Source organism: Protomyctophum bolini, assembly GCF_963924005.1.
Source record: "Protomyctophum bolini genome assembly, chromosome: 12".
Classification (NCBI taxonomy): Eukaryota; Metazoa; Chordata; class Actinopteri; order Myctophiformes; family Myctophidae; genus Protomyctophum; species Protomyctophum bolini.
Window position 1 is genome coordinate 30,290,593 of NC_137873.1, and position 17,676 is coordinate 30,308,268.

General features: G+C 41.9%; 2 protein-coding genes across 5 annotated transcripts; one reads left to right on the forward strand and one right to left on the reverse strand.

The window, feature by feature from the left end:
- Positions 1-687: 687 nt before the first annotated feature.
- ss18 (SS18 subunit of BAF chromatin remodeling complex) lies at positions 688-11,904 on the reverse strand. Of its 4 annotated transcripts, XM_080778395.1 has the most exons (11): positions 11,426-11,899; positions 10,698-10,774; positions 10,370-10,454; positions 8,918-9,074; positions 8,029-8,265; positions 7,670-7,840; positions 7,207-7,284; positions 5,669-5,791; positions 3,709-3,839; positions 3,043-3,107; positions 688-2,299 (listed from the first exon to the last, which is right to left on the reverse strand). In XM_080778395.1, the coding sequence occupies exons 1-10, from the start codon at positions 11,492-11,494 to the stop codon at positions 3,090-3,092; spliced, it is 1,146 nt and encodes a 381-aa protein (XP_080634521.1). In that variant the 5' UTR covers positions 11,495-11,899; the 3' UTR covers positions 688-2,299; positions 3,043-3,089. The 4 variants fall into 4 exon arrangements, 1 of the variants encoding a protein (XP_080634521.1); XR_013965064.1 differs by having other exon boundaries at positions 3,043-3,839; positions 11,426-11,901; XR_013965063.1 differs by lacking the exon at positions 7,670-7,840 and having other exon boundaries at positions 3,043-3,839; positions 11,426-11,904.
- A 789-nt stretch (positions 11,905-12,693) lies between these two features.
- On the forward strand, positions 12,694-17,055 carry psma8 (proteasome 20S subunit alpha 8). Its single transcript, XM_080777287.1, has 7 exons — positions 12,694-12,904; positions 13,774-13,900; positions 14,054-14,178; positions 14,876-14,998; positions 15,618-15,737; positions 16,329-16,391; positions 16,574-17,055. Exons 1-7 carry the CDS (start codon positions 12,803-12,805, stop codon positions 16,667-16,669), a joined length of 756 nt encoding a protein of 251 aa, XP_080633413.1. The 5' UTR covers positions 12,694-12,802; the 3' UTR covers positions 16,670-17,055.
- Positions 17,056-17,676: the final 621 nt, after the last annotated feature.

A 17,676-nucleotide genomic window follows, 5' to 3' on the forward strand; every position in this document is an offset into this window, starting at 1 on the left:
GTGGAGCAGCAGGATGGTGGGGTGACTGGGAGATGCCACTAGACCTGAGCAGTGTACATACGTACAAAAAAAGATACACATATATTCCACGTGAGCACTCTTTTACAAACACATAGAAGACGAGGAAACTTAACCACGACAGTGCCACCTCTCGCACTCTGTCCGACACTGAAACAGAGATGGAATCAGGCAGCTACTATACCTCAATCACCTGCCCGCGTCCACAAACACAGCCACTCATCATCAGAGCCGAAGCAAACCAAGCCGTGGCCCTCTTAACACCATCGCCACACTCCCATCACGTGCTTCGGCCACACATCTGGCGCACCATCTGTATCACTCCCCCCAATGTGACAGGTAGTCCCTCTCCGTCTCTGGGGGGAGCAGAGGGGGAGAGAGGCACGTGGAAGGTAATTTTGGGTGTAAATGTGCCCTGGACCTCTCTGGATGCATCTGGACAGAGCAGACATGCTGCTGAGTCGGGTAAGGCCATTACCAGTTGGAAGTGGGCTACCTGATAGCACTTAAAGCCAAACAAGTATATCATGCTGTCAGATTGGACAGCAGCAGGAATAGTGTGCAGTGTTATTCACATGGCTTGCATATCCAAGTAATAACAAAATGGGGAAAAATAGAGAAAGCATTTTATGTAGCACTACAAATGTAATGAGTCAAAATATATTAAAATTCTTGCATTTTATTATATTGTACAGTTTTACATTGCAATGACAACTGTGACCACCGTTGTAGGGTGCAGAATGAAAATATTAAATCAGGATGGCAAAGACAGTTCATCCTCAATGCCTTTATACATAATGGGATCAATATAGTGTGCAATATACAGATAGCCAGTGATATAAAACACACTCAGTCTTTACTGTGAAGTTATGGAATCCATGTCAGAACATTTATTTTCACATCCCTATGTTACATTATTTGAAAGTAACAATGTTTATTATTCACATACACTACTATTTGAATGACATCAACTTAGAAGTTTATTATTCAAAAGGAAGTTTTCCAGCATTGTCACTCAAGACTAACAAAACAGTATTTGAGAAATATTTTACTACACGTTCGATCTCTCCCATACCCGTTTGCAGTCAATGGACAATCCCCTGTTGGGGCTGCTAAAGGTAAAAAATAAGCGCCTCTAGGAAACGGAAGCAGGGCCTTGTGATTTGTAGTGGTGTCTATTAAATATGTCACCTGTTTCAGGCACATATTGGTCTAATAAACCCAATTATGACAGAAAGACTGTAGACGTTTCTAGTGGCACAGACTGTCGATATTCACAAAATAAGACATTACACCTGTGCTAACTTATGCCAATTCATATATTTTAACTGAATAAATGCTTCAATTCCAGATGTAGTATTTCTATTAGACCTTCAGGGCTTTTTTTTGCAACTCAATTAAAGTTTCAATATTACCCAAAGCAGTCACGTGGTGTACAAGTTCACAGAAGTAGCAGTTAGAGCTGAGAAATTAGACAATTCATTTCAACATAGTACAAAGAAGGGGACAAAAATAAACAATGTGCTGGCTGAAAAATAAAAAAAACAAACAAAATAAAGAAAAATACAAAATTCATTGACACATACACATACAGGAAATTAACAACACAGTATTTAGTACTAGTCTCCAAAGTCTTACAAAGTTAGCTCCATCTAAAAAGCATAAAATATATATATTTTTACATCACATAATTTGACCATTATGACGTGTACCATGGCCAAAGCAGGAAGTTAGTCTGTGTCTGCATGGTGCAACGTCTCATCTCATCTTTCCCTACTGCTGGCATTATTGCTTCTTACATTATGGACAGGGAATATTGACAATCAATGCACCACACTGGACTGACATCTGCACGTCTATGTCATATGTGATAACCAAAAGGTTTAGTGTGTTTGCCCAATTCACAATCTGCAATGCTAAAACATAAGGCAGCTCCGTTTTCTCACTTTTTTTTTAAGGCATTGCTACTTTTTGAGACATACTGGACCAGAGGGTGGATCATGGAATTTGACACATTGGAGTCAATATTCACGAGAATGAATTTGTACAGGTAAGGATAATAGCCCAGACATGAGGGGAACAGAGAGAAAGTGTCTTTTGTGATTGGATTTGAATGTTTGTGTATATGTCCGAGAGAATCTCATGAGTATCTCAGAGAGCTGCAGCCATCATTAAAGTCTACTTAACAGTTGACCAGAGGTCAAAGCTCAGACAGAGGTCAGAGCAGGGCTGTGTGCGTTGCTGTGACCATCTCTCATTGCTGGTAATTTCCATATTGACCCTGTGAAGAGAAAAGACGGCATAAATGTGCTTGTCTTATCGATCTTTCGTCTTAACAAAAACACACACTGGCGGTGGAAAATCTAATATCCATAAATCTTAATAGGATGCAAACAAGCTACTACTTGACTGCACTTGCTGGGTTTGACCAGCAGGTGGCAGCATGGCATCACAACTTGTGAGAACTGAAATGCAGCTTGACACCTTAGATTTCTGCAGCATGGCTGATGATGACACTACTCCATAATTGACTAACAGAGTGGTAAGTTGGCTATTATGGCTAAAGTGCAACAACAGTAGTCAATGCATTTCTAAACAGGGGTCGAAGTATGCTTGACGAAGAGCTGTAAAAATGCATAGAAAACATGATTGTAAACTTGGATGCAATTCTTATTTAACATCAATAATCAATACAAAAACTTTGAATTTGTATCAAAAGCACATAGGCATACTCATTAAAACCATTTTTGTGGATAACTGCATGGAAAAAAAGGACACAGAACCAAAGAATATGAACTTTTTTTGCTGTTTAAAGTACAGACTATGCATGCTGTTGTGTTTTTGGGACCTCATGACTTTAGATTCGACCCCTGGTTACAAAACAAAAAGGGGGAAAAAAAGGAAGAAAAAGATGGAAAAAAGATTAAGACAAAAGAGACAGAAGAAGAAACATAACAAATGCAAATCAAGGCTAGGTGGTCAAACGTCTAGATTGGACGTTGAGGTCTTCACAGCAACCATTACCTTTGCTTCTTACAGAGCTAGTCAGAGGGGTTCAAATCCCCGGGTCTTTATTTCCTCATGTGTCCCTGAATATTCAAAGATAAAGATATCAAAGTGTAGCTGTGACCCCCACAGAAAGACCACAGGAAATACAGGGCAACAAGTAGATCTCCCTGTCAACACTAGAGCAGTGCATTACGTTCAACGAGAGAATCTGCTTAAAAGCCCTCATATTCCTCTGCCCTGGAGTGGCATGCCTTATTAGTCAGGACATATATTACTATAGCCCTCCTAAGACAGCTAAGTAAAAACTTGGAACTAAAATGTAAAATATATAGCCGAGTTTAACTCAAACTGTACACCTCCCCGCCCCCTCCAACACAATGACAGCATGCACAAAATACCCCCTCACAGATCTTATATGTAAAACATCACTGACACTTTCTTCTTGAACCCTGGTTTCAGTGTGAGCTACACAAATTATAAACAGTAAAGCCTAATTCACACTTCATTGTACGACCACATTGCTTGCGGAAAAATAACGGATTTCCAGCGAGCAACATGGTTGTATGATGGAAGTATAATAAATTGATTGCTCTAAGGCTTGCAATAAACATAAAAAGAGACACACTAAGACTCATATACAGACAAGTGTTAATGTCTATCTAGTGTTGGTGCCATACTCACCTGGTCGTAACCATAAGGACGCTGCTGCCCCTGCTGTGGGGGTCCTGGTTGAGGAGGGCGATAGGCCCCATACTGCTGACCCTGCCCCTGGGGATAGTTGGGATACTGCCCGGGGGCACTTTGGGAGGGGCCTGGAACAACAGAATGAGATCTCAGGTCAGGTTAGGGTGCATTCAAACTTGAAGATATATATTTAAATTGTTTCCAATCGCTTCACTTTGGTCGCCCAGCTCAGCGTTGATACAAAAAATAAGTCCCCGATTGGCTGTAGACACCGTAATTTAACTTTGGCAGTGTAACCAAATGGACCCGCTCATTCACACAAGACCGCTCGGTTCAATATATTTAACATAATCCCTTTCCACTTCAGTTGGATTTTTCCACCCGGGGCGAAGATACCTGGTGCCCGTTCGCGCAACTTCTCGTCTTTGCATTGACTTTGTATGTAATCGCTTCGCTCTAACTGTCCAGGTTTGAACTCGGCTTAAGAGTTGTGTAATTTTTACACCAGCATTAACCTCAACATCTTCACCTATCCTTATAGGGGATCTTCAACTTCTGGAGTCCGGTGGTATGCAAATAAGTCTTTAACCATATCCTGCTCTTGATCTCGTTAACTGTGAGTGCTCCAGGGAAGCGCTGTTATGCGCATCGCTGCTTAAGCACAGCCATGGTAGAGTGGCGCTGGTGGACAAGCCAGTCCATAACCCTAGGTTGTTCAGGATGGCTCCGCCATCGTTTGGATTCTGTAATGAGTGAAAATGATCATGTCTGGGCCAGAGCCACAGCTTCTCTAGAGCAAGGAGACATCAAGGAGATTCCGAGGCACTTCATTAGAGGGGTGCAAATCTCATTAAAAATCACTTCATCCGTCCTTGTATACACTGTAACCATGCCGGAGCTCTGACGGGACTGAGCGGAAGCTTAACTGGGTTGGAGTCAAACAAGGCCCACGCAGCATCGTTAAGGACTTGCATTGCCCGATGATCGCTGGCGAGCATAACCTTGTGAGGGCCCGCGAGAAAAAAAAGAGGGAGAGAAAAAAGAAAGTGCCAGATGGATCCCCACCTCACAGCCTCTGCCTCTCTCCGATAGCTCATTACCGACATGAGATAAAGGCCTCTGGCTCAGAGAAAGACGAGGAGGGGTGGAAAGTTACAGGGAAAGATGGTACGAGGTAGTGAGAGACAGAAAGACAGCAAAGAAGTGCAGGAGCTTCTAGACTGGTACACATAGCCAAGGGTCTATACCTGTCAGCTAGCCCTCCTCTTTCTCTCTGATGCCTCAAACACAGCATCATGAGGAATTCTAATGCGGGGCTGCCAACTAGTACCACTGCTGATTTGTTTAACAGTCGAGTTCACATTCCATTAAACATATTCACACGGTGACCATTTTGCTACTACGTTAATGAAATGCCACCCCGATGGGGGTGTCATTTCTACCAACCCGCAAATGTGACACGAGATCAAAATGGCCACTGTGTGAATATAGTCAATAGACGATGAGCTGCCTCACGCTACAGAAACAGGAGATAGGTATGGGCAGGAGCCTATCTCCTGTTTATGTAGGGTGAGTCAACTTGATGTACAAGTACACCCATTGGACATCCCCTGGATATGACGCTAGTATGTAGCAGGGACTTCCGACTTACCCCCAATCCAACCCTTGATGCAGAGTACCAAGCAGGGAGGCACTGGGTCCCACTTTTAGAGTCTTTGGTATGAACCGGCCGGGGATCGAGCCCCGACCTCCCAGTCTCAGGGCGGACACCCTAACCACAAAGCCACTGAGCTGGTCAACATTCATTACGGTGGTACATTAATTCCCTGGTGTTGATTGGTGTATTGACATGCATTTGGCAACAACAAAAAAAAGAGAAATATTGTGAAGACCATCCAACAAAATATCCTTCAACATGCTAAAGTAACCAAAGAAACGACTACTACCATCCACTCACCATAGCCTTGTTGCTGTGGAGGATAGCCCTGCTGGCCGGGGTACTGCTGCTGTGGTGGGTAGCCCTGCTGCTGGGGAGGCCCTTGTTGGTATGCCTCCTGTTGCTGGCCATACTGGGCATTACCTGCAATGGGAACAAGGTTAGGACGTAACTTTGTGATGACTACAAGAGGCATAGCAGACTGGCAACATTAGACAATAACTCAAGATTTAAAAAGGAACCATTCAGCTCATTTATGGTGCATGATGAAACAGATATCAGCTTATGTGATATTGGTCGAGTCTCTTATTACAATAACCTTACCGTATATCTATAGCTGTAAAAAAAAAAATAACAGAATGACATGTAATAAAAAAAAGACAGAAGTGACAGAAGTGAAGAAAATCAGGGGAAAGGAGATAAGAATTTTGACTAGTACAAACCCAGCAAGATTTACCGTCGGAAGGTGTAAAAAGTAAGCTCTTCTTTGAGCACATTTTATTTTCCATTCAATTCTCTCTTTTGGAAAACAATACCAAAGATGTCTCATAAAAAAATAAAAAGGTATCAAATCCATGTCTTCACTATCTTCCCCCAATATGTGCCGTACATTTATGTGAAGGCACAAGATACCTTCATTGTAGTAATGTTGTCTGAGGAAGACTTATCAAAGCCTTGATCAGGATACAATGGCTGTTGCAAACTGTAATCATAATGACCTACATCAGCTCAACAAAGAGACAGGGAGATAAGTTAATGCCCTCAATGCAAACGGGACATTTGGTATTATAAATTCAAAGAAAAAGAAAAAATATATATATATTTCAAAGTTAATTACACTATTATTGAGTAAATGGCTTTACCATATCCTGTGCAAAAAGCTTTTGGACAACAGCCTCTGGGGCAATCATGTTTTACACATTCTCATGTTCTTAGCCACTGCTGATCTACGTCCTTACTATTTAAACAAACCCACTTTGTCTTGGGGAAGGAACTAGTCTGTGAAAGGTAGAGAGAGATGATGCAGTCATTAGACAAAAACACAAGAGAAAAGTAAATGTTAATGGACACAGAGAGAGAGTTGTTTATTGTGATTCCGGTAATCAGCCTCTGTATTGATTCGACGGTAAAGCCTGAACTGAACTCCCCGCTGAAGTTCAGCTAGCCTAAGCTACGACACATGATTTTTGTTTCTTCAGAAAATGCCAAGGATTTACCTTAGGTGATGTTGATTTAATTTAAAGCATAGACCTATGCTAAAGATAAGGCAGTCTAATTTGAGCTAATAGTAGACTTGAATTCCTTATGTTCTCAGATGCAGCAAGATGTTTTCTCGATGAAACGCAACATCTTTTTAAGAGCCTCGGGACGACCTCACTGTAAGGTACTGTAGTGCTTTCCCTTGAGCAACTTTTATTCCCCGGGTGGGGGAGATGGGTGATGTATTAAACTGAAGACAATTGGTCCCAAATGGCCTTTCCTACTCCATGTCTCCTGGATGTTATAATTTTTGGGGAGGGGGGTTGGTTTTCTAGGAGTGGTCTGGAGAATTCTCCTACCTTCTGAGGCTCCCTGTCCTGCGTGACTGTATTGGTCTCCATAGTAGTCTTCCTGCCCTGGGTACTGCTGAGGGGGTCCTACATACACATACACACACAACATACACACAAGTAGATTCAAGGTGTTGCTGCTGGTGAGGGCTGCTTCTTTGCCAGGGAAGGGGAGTGAGGATGGATGGAGGCCCTATACCACTACTTCTCAGGAGAAATCTTCATTGTGCTCACCCAACTATTCTGTTGATTTTGATTCATATTTTTAAGGATGTGTGGGGGGCTGCAAATTGAAAATTCGAAGTCACCAAGGTGTTTGTGAGCAATAAATGTGAAAATAGTTTTGAAAAGAGAGGGAGGGAGAGAGAGAGAGAGAGAGAGAGAGAGAAAGAAATGCAGAAGGGTGGGTTAGAGGAAAAGCTTAAGCACTGTGCTTGTTGACACCTTGCCCACTCTGCTCCGAGGGGCATACCTTGCTGAGGGGGTCTGTAGGGTGGCATAGGCCTCTGCCCCATGACATGGTTCCCTTGGTTCACCTGGCCCATCATGCCCATGGGGGTCTGTTGCCCTTGGTAGTGCTGCCCGCCACCACCAGGGGGCATGTTATACTGCTGGGATGGAGGCTGCTGGTGCATCAAAGGGCCTGCCGGTGTAGCAATATATAAATGACACTTTGACACTATCATTAATATAAACAAGAGAACATTTTAAGTTTTCAATACAAAACTCAAAGGATGTACCTATAAGCAAAGAAATATAGGCGACTACTGGGGAAAGATGGAGATCGCCGTATTTTATTTAAAGAAAAAAGAAATGGGTGGCTGTTTTTACCTTGGTTGGGTTGCATGTTCATATTGGGCCGTGGACCGTAATTTCCCATGGGCTGACCTCCCTGGGTCATGTTCATTTGGCTCTGGGCTGGCATGCCCTGGGCGGAAGGGGCTGCGTGGTTGTAGCCACCCATAGTGCCATGGCCGCTGGGGGGCATATTCATGGAGCCACTGGGTATGTTTGGGGGCTGGTTGGGGCCTCCTGGGCCAGGCCCTTGCATGGGCATGTGATTAGGACCTGGAAAGCAAGGGCACAGATTACTCATTCTTTCCACCCGTCCTGAAAAATGAATATTAATTCAGCATACATAATTAACCCATTAAAAAATAATATTCTAAATCCTCCAGTTTTCTGAAATAAATATTTTCACGATTTTTCAAAAATAGCAGACCTACAAGCTCGTAGCGCACCACTCGGTGGCGCGCTATGAGCTTGTAGATCTGCTATTTTTCAATAGCTAAATTATAACTATGTTTTAACACCAAAAGGGGTTTCCGCCCAAAATGGCTTTATATGTTTACTATAGAATTAGTAGTATAGAATGTATTTACAGTAATTAGAACAGTATTTAGAAATGGAAAATGTTGCTCGCCTTAAAATGCTCACGCCACTTAACACACTGAAACACTTAAATCAGCAAATATGTAAATAAAACAAAGCCACAAAAGTACAAACAAAGACAAACAGAAGAAAATAACCCCAGACACAGACGAAGAAAAGTCCCAAGACCACCAGAGCTGGCAAATGGGTGACATCATCCTTCAGCAGAGCGACCTCCCTCACAGCTCTGTGGTGTTGCTAGGCAACCCAAGTGAGACAGGGACCAGGGGAGATGGGAAAAGGGGGGAAAAGAGAGAAAGATGAGAGAGAGAGAGGGGTGGTCATTTACCAGGCATCTGTCCGTTCATCTGGTTCTGCATGTGTGGAGCTGGGGGACCACCACTGACCATCCCCTCCGAGGGGATGTTGTGACCGTGAGGAGGCTGAGGAGGGGCTCCGCTCTGGTTCATTCCACCAGGACCCATTGGCATGTTCTGTGTGGGCGGCTGCACACATAACGGAACAGAACAGAACAGAGAGACACGCACATCATTCTGAGCCACGCATGACGACAAGACTTGTGATGAATCAATCAGGATTACATAAAAGTGGAATCATTCTGTAAAGCCTGACAAACGTAGGTATGATGTAGCTCAATAAGCTACGGGCAAGTAAAGATTTATATTTTTATGGCTTGCTGACAAATAATTCCACAGTGAATTAAAATGGCACAGATTGATATAAAAATACAGCGAGACAAGAATGAGAACAGACACTGGATGTGAAATCCAGCTACTGTGATTGGTTAAGATGACCCCCACAACCTGTTGACTAAGGTTGTAGGAGAATTTGAACTTGATATTACAAACGCGTGACTGTGTCTACTGTATGGTGAAAGGGAATAAAAATTAAATCACACTTGTGTGAAGTGAGGAGCGGTCTTATCATCATACATCCCCACATTCCGTGCTCAGCCAATCAATTCATCACATTCTGTGGTACACACAGACACAAAGCTGAGCATAGGTGTATTGAACATCATCAAAATACCAATCAGCCTTGGCTAAAACTGGCGTACCGATATATGGTTTTAACTTTTAGCTGTATACATGTGCATACACAGTCAGGATAAAACTATCTTGCAGTCACACATTTTACGACATTTTGTTAGTTAGTATTGGTGTCATGTAACCAGGCGATTGGAGATCTCCCCCTACCAATATGTTTGGTGACACCTAAACTATGTAGTGGATAAACAAATAGGTGGAAACAATTTAACAGCAAACCAGGATTCAGGATTCTGCTAATTGAGGACCTGAATGGAAACAAGACCGCAAGGACTTTTTTCGGTGATCCCTTTGGACCCGTGTTTGACCTTACTCTGTACTGGTTCACATTTATGCCAATAAAGTATTGAATCAATCAAACCAAGTTGTTAGGGCAGTCCTTCATATTGGAATGGTGATGATTGGTTTCCTAAAGCAGTAGGCATAGGATTGTTAGCGTCTGTTCTCGCCACTGTCACAAGACGTGTCAGTACACACTATACAGAAATCTCCAATAATTCTGGCTTTGTGTGGTTCAAGGTTTCTTTTTTTTTAGTTGATATCTTTTGTTAGTGCTTGTGCTATGATTTGCCACTATAAATAAAATGTACTTGACCAAGTAAGCTTTTTATTCCTGCATTTTTTCACAGAAAGAAAACTTGACACTATTATCAGGGAGGGAGTGACATATAGAGCAGTATGTAGGGCTGAAGGTTATACAGAGTCTAAAACAAACTAGATCCAATAATACTCACTGCTGGGAGAAGTGATTGCATGTTCTGATTGGAGTCTGCTATCGTGGCCAAATACACTAAGTTTCTGTGGAGCATCTGTTGATACCTGTAGGGGAAAAGGTAATGTTATCATCAGAACAATCACTGGATAAATCTGAATGTTATTTATGACATCTGATCTAAGGTCTATATTATATAAGATGCACTATTTTACTATCCAGACAGGAGAGAGAGACCATTGTTTGTTTTCAGCATAGTGGCAGCAAACAAAAACAAGACATGGAAATGTGGACAACTGATATAAGCTTCAAGGACATGATGGTTGAACAGCAACTTTAGGGCCCCTTACTGTGAGCATTCTGCCGTTTTGCCTTTGCTTTGGAAGTCCATTATACACTGGATCAGCTGGTTATTCTCATCAAGCAACTGGAACAGGGGGGAAAAAAACAGAGTCCTCTCAGTGTTATCAATCCGAGAGTTAAATTGGCCATAGACATACAGTAAAGAAGGCATACATTATGTGCGATAGTGACGGACGGTGCTGCACCTCCCGCCCTGCTTTTTTAAAACCCGAGAGAACATTTTACAACCTCAGAGGACGTTTTAATAACAGAGCAGGGGACGTTTTTTTTTTTTAAAGGGGAGACATTTCTAAAGCAGAGCGGGTGTTTTAAAACGCGGGGGGGAACGTTTTAAAACCAGGGGGACGTTTGTGTGTGAGTGAGTGTGAGGGGGGCATGGATAGGCTAACAAAAGACGCGTCTTGCTAGCAGTCTACAGCTAACAAAACCCCAGGCAGGCCCACGTTCATTTCGCTAATACGGTGTGTTTCAATTCGCCCGGGTCGTTCCACTCATATAGTTGAACAACACGCGCCTCACCGCTTTCCTTCCCGCGAGGTTCATATTGAGCGCGCTTTGACCCCGCAACATTGTTACCAACGTATTGCCCCCGGTCCAATCATGCTGCTAACGGCAACGGTTCTCATTCAGCTGCAGCTATGTTAGGCTAACAGCAGCTGCTGCTTGCTTGCAGCCTCCATTCTGTGGTGATGCAGAGAGAGAAACATTCATTTACCTTCTGGATCCCAGCGGGGGTAATGTCGCCCTTTCCTCGCTGTCTGTGAGGTGCAAACGCCACCGACATGGTGTTCTAAAATGTAGCGACTACAACAAACTAAAGCATAAAGGTGTAGTAGCCACACGCTTCACACTAATGGGTAGAACTCTCGCTCAGTCACAGAGCAGCCAGACGGCTTAGAATAGGATGCTATTTTGTAATGCGGCGATCCACGACAGGGGGAAGAGTGCAATTCTTTACATTTTTAGACACGGTGTTAGTTGAGAATTTGGGAAAGTGTTAAATACTAGTTTAATTTAAATACCCATATAAGATTTCTTTTAGATAATAATTCATATCTAGAGAACAAATTCACTATTTTTGCGATGACAAATCTACAAACTCCCCCATTTTCGCACAGTGGAACAATCTCAGTCCAAAAGGCCACGGGAAATGGACTGCTCTATTAAAAAAGGGGCAAGTGACCGTAGAGAAATGAAAGATATTTAAGTAGCGCGGCTTTTCGCGTTGTTTGAAAGAATCATACAGTGTTTTCGTTCATATATTTATATTCTATTCTATTATTTAAAATATACAGCACTCATGGCATTGAATAAAAATGACTGCGTCAGTGCGTCCTGGATACAAAGAATACGCAACCCAAAAGAATACATTTACATCATAGGCCACAGATATGAATAAAAAGTGAATTTGATATTTGATCAACTAAGAAGCACATACATTTACACAACATAAAATCAGTGATCTTTCCACCTTCCATAGATAGATTTATATCAATGTCTGGATTTATTTTTGACAGCCCGTAGTTTTATTTGTGGTTCCTCCCTAGAACACATTCACCAAGGATAAATAGTTGACGTCATAAACAATCGGAAGGTGTGCGTGTAAACCATTTAGTAATTAACTGATAACAGTCGACAAAATAATATATTATTATTCCAATGCATTAAAAAAAATGTTTTAATGCGTTTTTTCAATTTTAAAATACCCACCCAGCCAACCGCTAGCCCTGGGGGAGAAAGTTTTGTAGAAAAATAAAAATATATTATAAAGACTTACAAAAATGGATTAAGAAACTTGTAGGCGAAAAATTGTAATGTGAAAGAATGGAAAGCATGCCTAAAGTTAACTGTACCCATTCTACAATCTGTTAATAACATTTGCAATCAATCTAATTTATAAATATCAACGCAGCTGAAGTCGACTCGTTATGACGTCACTGTAAATCCTTTGCATCATTATTGTAGAGTTCAGAGGTGACGCGCATGCGCTGATCATCAGAGAGCAGCGCACGGCAGCAGAAGCTAGAGCGGGTTGTTGGTTAGCTGATTCATCTGCTTCTTTTCCTTCTCTTCTTGTAACTGCAGCACAATAATGGCAGCCAGATACGACAGAGCCATCACTGTGTTTTCTCCTGACGGCCATCTGTTCCAGGTAGAATACGCACAAGAAGCCGTGAAGAAAGGCTCCACGGCGGTAAGTCTAAAAAGGAAAACTACATAGAAGGCTAAACTGATTAGCTAACGAGTCAGCTAACTAGCGGCTAGCTACTGCTAGGCGAGCATTGTCGCTGTGTCACTCCTGAGAGTTTCTGATTCAGCAAACAGGGTTGAACTTGGAAGTGCTAGTGTGCTACACAGCGAGTAGCGATCATATAAGAGTGTTGTTGTTGATTTGCTTGCCCTCTTTGTGAGAGTAACCATTGTGAGGTGGTAGTAGTGTCTAATGCAGATTGTGTGATACAGTCACGGTCTGTAATGCAAATATGCAATGCTGGGAGATCACCCTGAGTCTAGGACTCTAATGCTGTAAATACTCAACACATCTATAATCTACCACTTCAACTAGTATTTATTACTTTAATGTAAGTTTCCCTGCTTATTATTGTGTGTGTGTGTGTGTGTGTGTGTGTGTGTGTGTGTGTGTGTGCACTAAAACAAAACAACATAACTCAAATTCCTCACAATGTGCACTGCTTTGCAAACTTACTTGACTAGTAAGTTTACGAGCTGGTTTACGAATTTCATGGTATTTTCCACTTGGTGGTTCCGCTACTCCCCCATGACCAAATACATCACACTCTAAAGCCCAAATCACAACACCAGGTTGCAAGGAGTTGCATGGTGACCCTTTGGTGTGGCGTGTGGTTTGGTCCATTGAATTCCATGCATTGAATCACTTGGGACGACGTGGGTCAACGTGCAACAGGACATCACACCGCTGGGACAACGCTAAAACCGTCTCGACCCTTTGGTGTGGTTAGGGCTTTAAGTTGTCAGCCCTAGGACTTGTAACCTTTACATGGTTTTGGACATATAACTTAATAGGCTTCCTAATGTTTACAGGTGGGAATCCGAGGTAAAGACATTGTTGTCCTTGGCGTTGAGAAGAAATCGGTGGCAAAATTGCAGGAGGAGAGAACCGTGCGCAAGATATGCGCCCTGGATGAGCACGTCTGCATGGCATTTGCAGGTACTACAGCCAACAAAAACTGATATTACATATTAATTGTGCGTTCTCTAATCTTGTAGACACATGAAATTGTGTTTCTAAACTAAGTCGTCACATATTTCTAATATATGCAATCTGATAAATAACCATTTCACAAATCCCGATCTTTGGCAGGTCTCACTGCGGATGCCCGCATCGTGATCAACAGAGCTCGTGTTGAATGCCAGAGCCACAGACTAACCGTTGAAGATCCGGTCACAGTGGAATACATAACGCGCTACATTGCTACACTGAAACAGGTACTTATGTTATGATGCACCCAAATTCACCTTCTGTGATTTGGCTAGTTTATCAATCACTCAATCTTAATTTAAATTACACATTTTCACATAAAGGGGTAATTCACAGTGATTCACCTATAAAAATAAGAAAAAAAATCTGGGGCCGGCCTTGTGGTCCGGGCAGCTAATCCAGTCTGGCAGCGTGTCGAGGGTTCGACTCCCGATCCCGACGACCTTTGCTGCGTGTCATTCCCCATCTCTCCCCCCATTTCCTGTCAGCTTACTGTATAAAAAAATTAATGAAATGAGCACATACAAATAACACAGTAAAAACACAGGTAAAAGTATAATATAGGCCCAGGCGGTGGCGTAACCATCTGGGCACCCGGCTGGTGATTCAGTCGCAGTGTGCCGCGGGTTCGACTCCCGAGCCCGACGCGGCCTTTACTGCATGTCATCCCCCCATCTCTCTCCCGTTTCCTGTCAGCCTACTGTCTGTCCCTTTATAAAACCAATAAAAGGCGTAAGCCGCAAAACAATATGGGAAAAAAAAAGTATAATATAGAGGTGATGGCAGAAAGTAAAAGAATTTAATTGAAGTTGCAAAGTTACATTTGAACAGTCAAGATTGAAGGGAGTACTACCACCTACCTGCTTTTCCTTAATTTTAGGAATAACTGAAAATAATTCTGACATGCCTGTACTTGTTTTATAGCGCTACACTCAGAGCAATGGGCGCAGGCCATTTGGCATCTCTGCTTTAATTGTTGGGTTTGACTATGATGGGACTCCCAGGCTGTACCAGACGGACCCCTCAGGAACCTACCATGCCTGGAAGGTCAGTGATTTAGTACTCCATGATTTATGTACCCACTATTTATACAACTATTTATATACTGAGTCTGATCTCTCCCAAACCAAACACGGTGAAATAACACAGATTGGCAATTCCGTACATACACTACTAGAAAAGCCCCAAATCTGTACATATTACACTATTACTGTTTTGACCGACGGAGGCGTGTCTTTCACCCCATTATCTCAGTTGGGGTAAATGCGCTCCCCACAACATTATTTACAATTCTGTGCCTATTGGGTTACAATTCCGACAGGGCTGAGACGGCTCAATCGAACATTGCAATGTACGCCACGGCAACTCGCTCAATCGGTGGTGGCTCTTGTTGCTCAAGTTCACTTGAGACGGCGCCCCTCCGTCGCAGTCTATAAGGGAAGTTTAGTGTAATACTTACTGTATGTACACCTTTGTACAGATTTTTGGATTTTCTAGTAGTGTCTGTATGGAATTCAATCCGTGTTATTTCACCGTGTTTGGGTGAGATCGGGTTGCTATACTATAATCAATTAATTTGGTCCAATCAACATAAGAAAGTTAATTATTGTGTAGAACAGAACTTTGCTATGGCTCACACACATGGTCTAAAGTAAACTGTTTTCAGGCTAATGCAATTGGCCGCAGCGCAAAGACAGTGAGAGAGTTCCTGGAGAAGAATTACACAGATGACGCCATTGCTGGAGACAACGAGACAATCAAGCTGGCCATCAAGGCTTTGCTTGAGGTGAGATCTAATTTAGGACATAAACTTTTCTGCAACAAATAAACACAACTCTTTGAAGGGACATGCAAGGGCACATTGTTTAAAATATTGTTATACTAGCATATCTATTTTATTAGTTTGACCAATATTGCCAATATTGCTTTCTAATGGAGAGGAAAATAAACGCAACAGCAACATTTCCAGCAACTCAAAAAAGTAAGAAATTAGAATATAGACCTATGTGTGTTAACAATAACTGGGACAAAACTACCGGTACAAAGTCAATGAAGTGTCCACTAGAAGGAACTTTGTTAAACGCCACCCTCCACTGGCAAGATATCAAAACACAGTAGCACTAGCAACACATACAAACTTAATGAATAAGATATGGTTTTAGAGCGGACGTAGAATACGCACATCGACAGGCTGGGTTAAAGAATAAATCTACCTAAGCCATCTTCAAAATCTTCAAGCATACTAGCATTTACCAAACTATCTCATAAATAAGTAATTGTGAGATATATTATTTCTATCTGCAGGCTGTGGGGGAAAGCCCTCTTGGATACATAAGTGCTGGTTTGTTGCTTTGTTAAATAAACCTTTTTTTCATAGGTGGTGCAGTCAGGAGGGAAAAATATTGAGCTTGCCGTTATCAGACGAAACCAGCCACTGAAGGTACAGTAATATCACTTTTCACTATCCCATTTGTTTATAACAGTCATCTACTGCAGGCTGTGTTTGATGCCTCAGGTGTCTGTGCAAATCAGAAATATCTGGCTGGTTCTGAAACAACTATTTTCTGGTGATAACTGACTTGCATGCATTATGCACAGGCTAATCTTTATTTATTTTTTCAGATATTGGAGTCTAAAGAAATTGAGACCCTTGTGGCTGAAATTGAGAAAGAAAAGGAAGAGGAGGCAGAAAAGAAGAAACAGAAGAAGTCCAGTTAAATCAGTAAACGTTAACACTTTTCTCTTTGTTGCACTTGGAAGACATGTTATTTTGGTTGCAAACGTTTTTGAATGTTTGAGGGTTTACAGTCACCACTTTCATTTGAGACTTTAGATCTATTGGTTTACCGTACCTCCCAACCTTTGGATGCATTTTGGATGAGTGATCGATCATCAGTAGCAAACTTATTCCATCATTTCCACCTGATTTTGGGTGTTGAGAACAGCATAGGCTTGATAACGTATGTCCAGAGATGACATGCTACTGTATTTAGTTTAAAGTTGCCACATCCTTTCTTATCTCCCTTTACATCAACACACAAAATAAACTGGTTATTGTAACATTCTGAATAATGGCTGAATTAAAGTCCACTTGTTTGTAACAATCTCTATTTCATTTATAATGTCATGTTTGATGCTTTGATAATGTTGAATATAATTACGGATTTTTTTGTTGTTGTTGCAGTGATTGGCTTTAATGTCATACTTGGATGTGAATCTTACCCTGTAAGTCTTACAGGGTAAGATTCACATCCAAGTATGACATTGTCTTACAGTGTAAGACAATGTCATTAGTGGTCACACCGACCAGTTCCTTCAAATTGGAAACGGGAGAGAAAGATTTAAAAACAGCAAAAGCAGAGTGGCTTTTATTTAATGGCTTCCTTTATTGATTATACTACCACGTGAACCAGTGCGATGTAGAGATAACTAGTTTTACACTCCACCGGAGGCAGTGTCCATAAAGTGCAATGTTTTCATTTATCAGCATTCTGTGGCATACGCCTGAAAATGCAGAAGAAAAAGTACTATAGTGCTTTATGAAGTGCTCACCTTTTCCCTCAGTCATTTAAAACGAATTAGTGATGAGTGAGGGAAGTGTCTTAATGGTGGTCCAATGGAGACGCCTTTTTCTTTTTGCCTCTCTCCCTTTTATTTCAGCCTAAATTCGCTTATCAAGCATCCACTGCTCTGAATTCTCAAAGACACAATTATGGCCGGCGGTG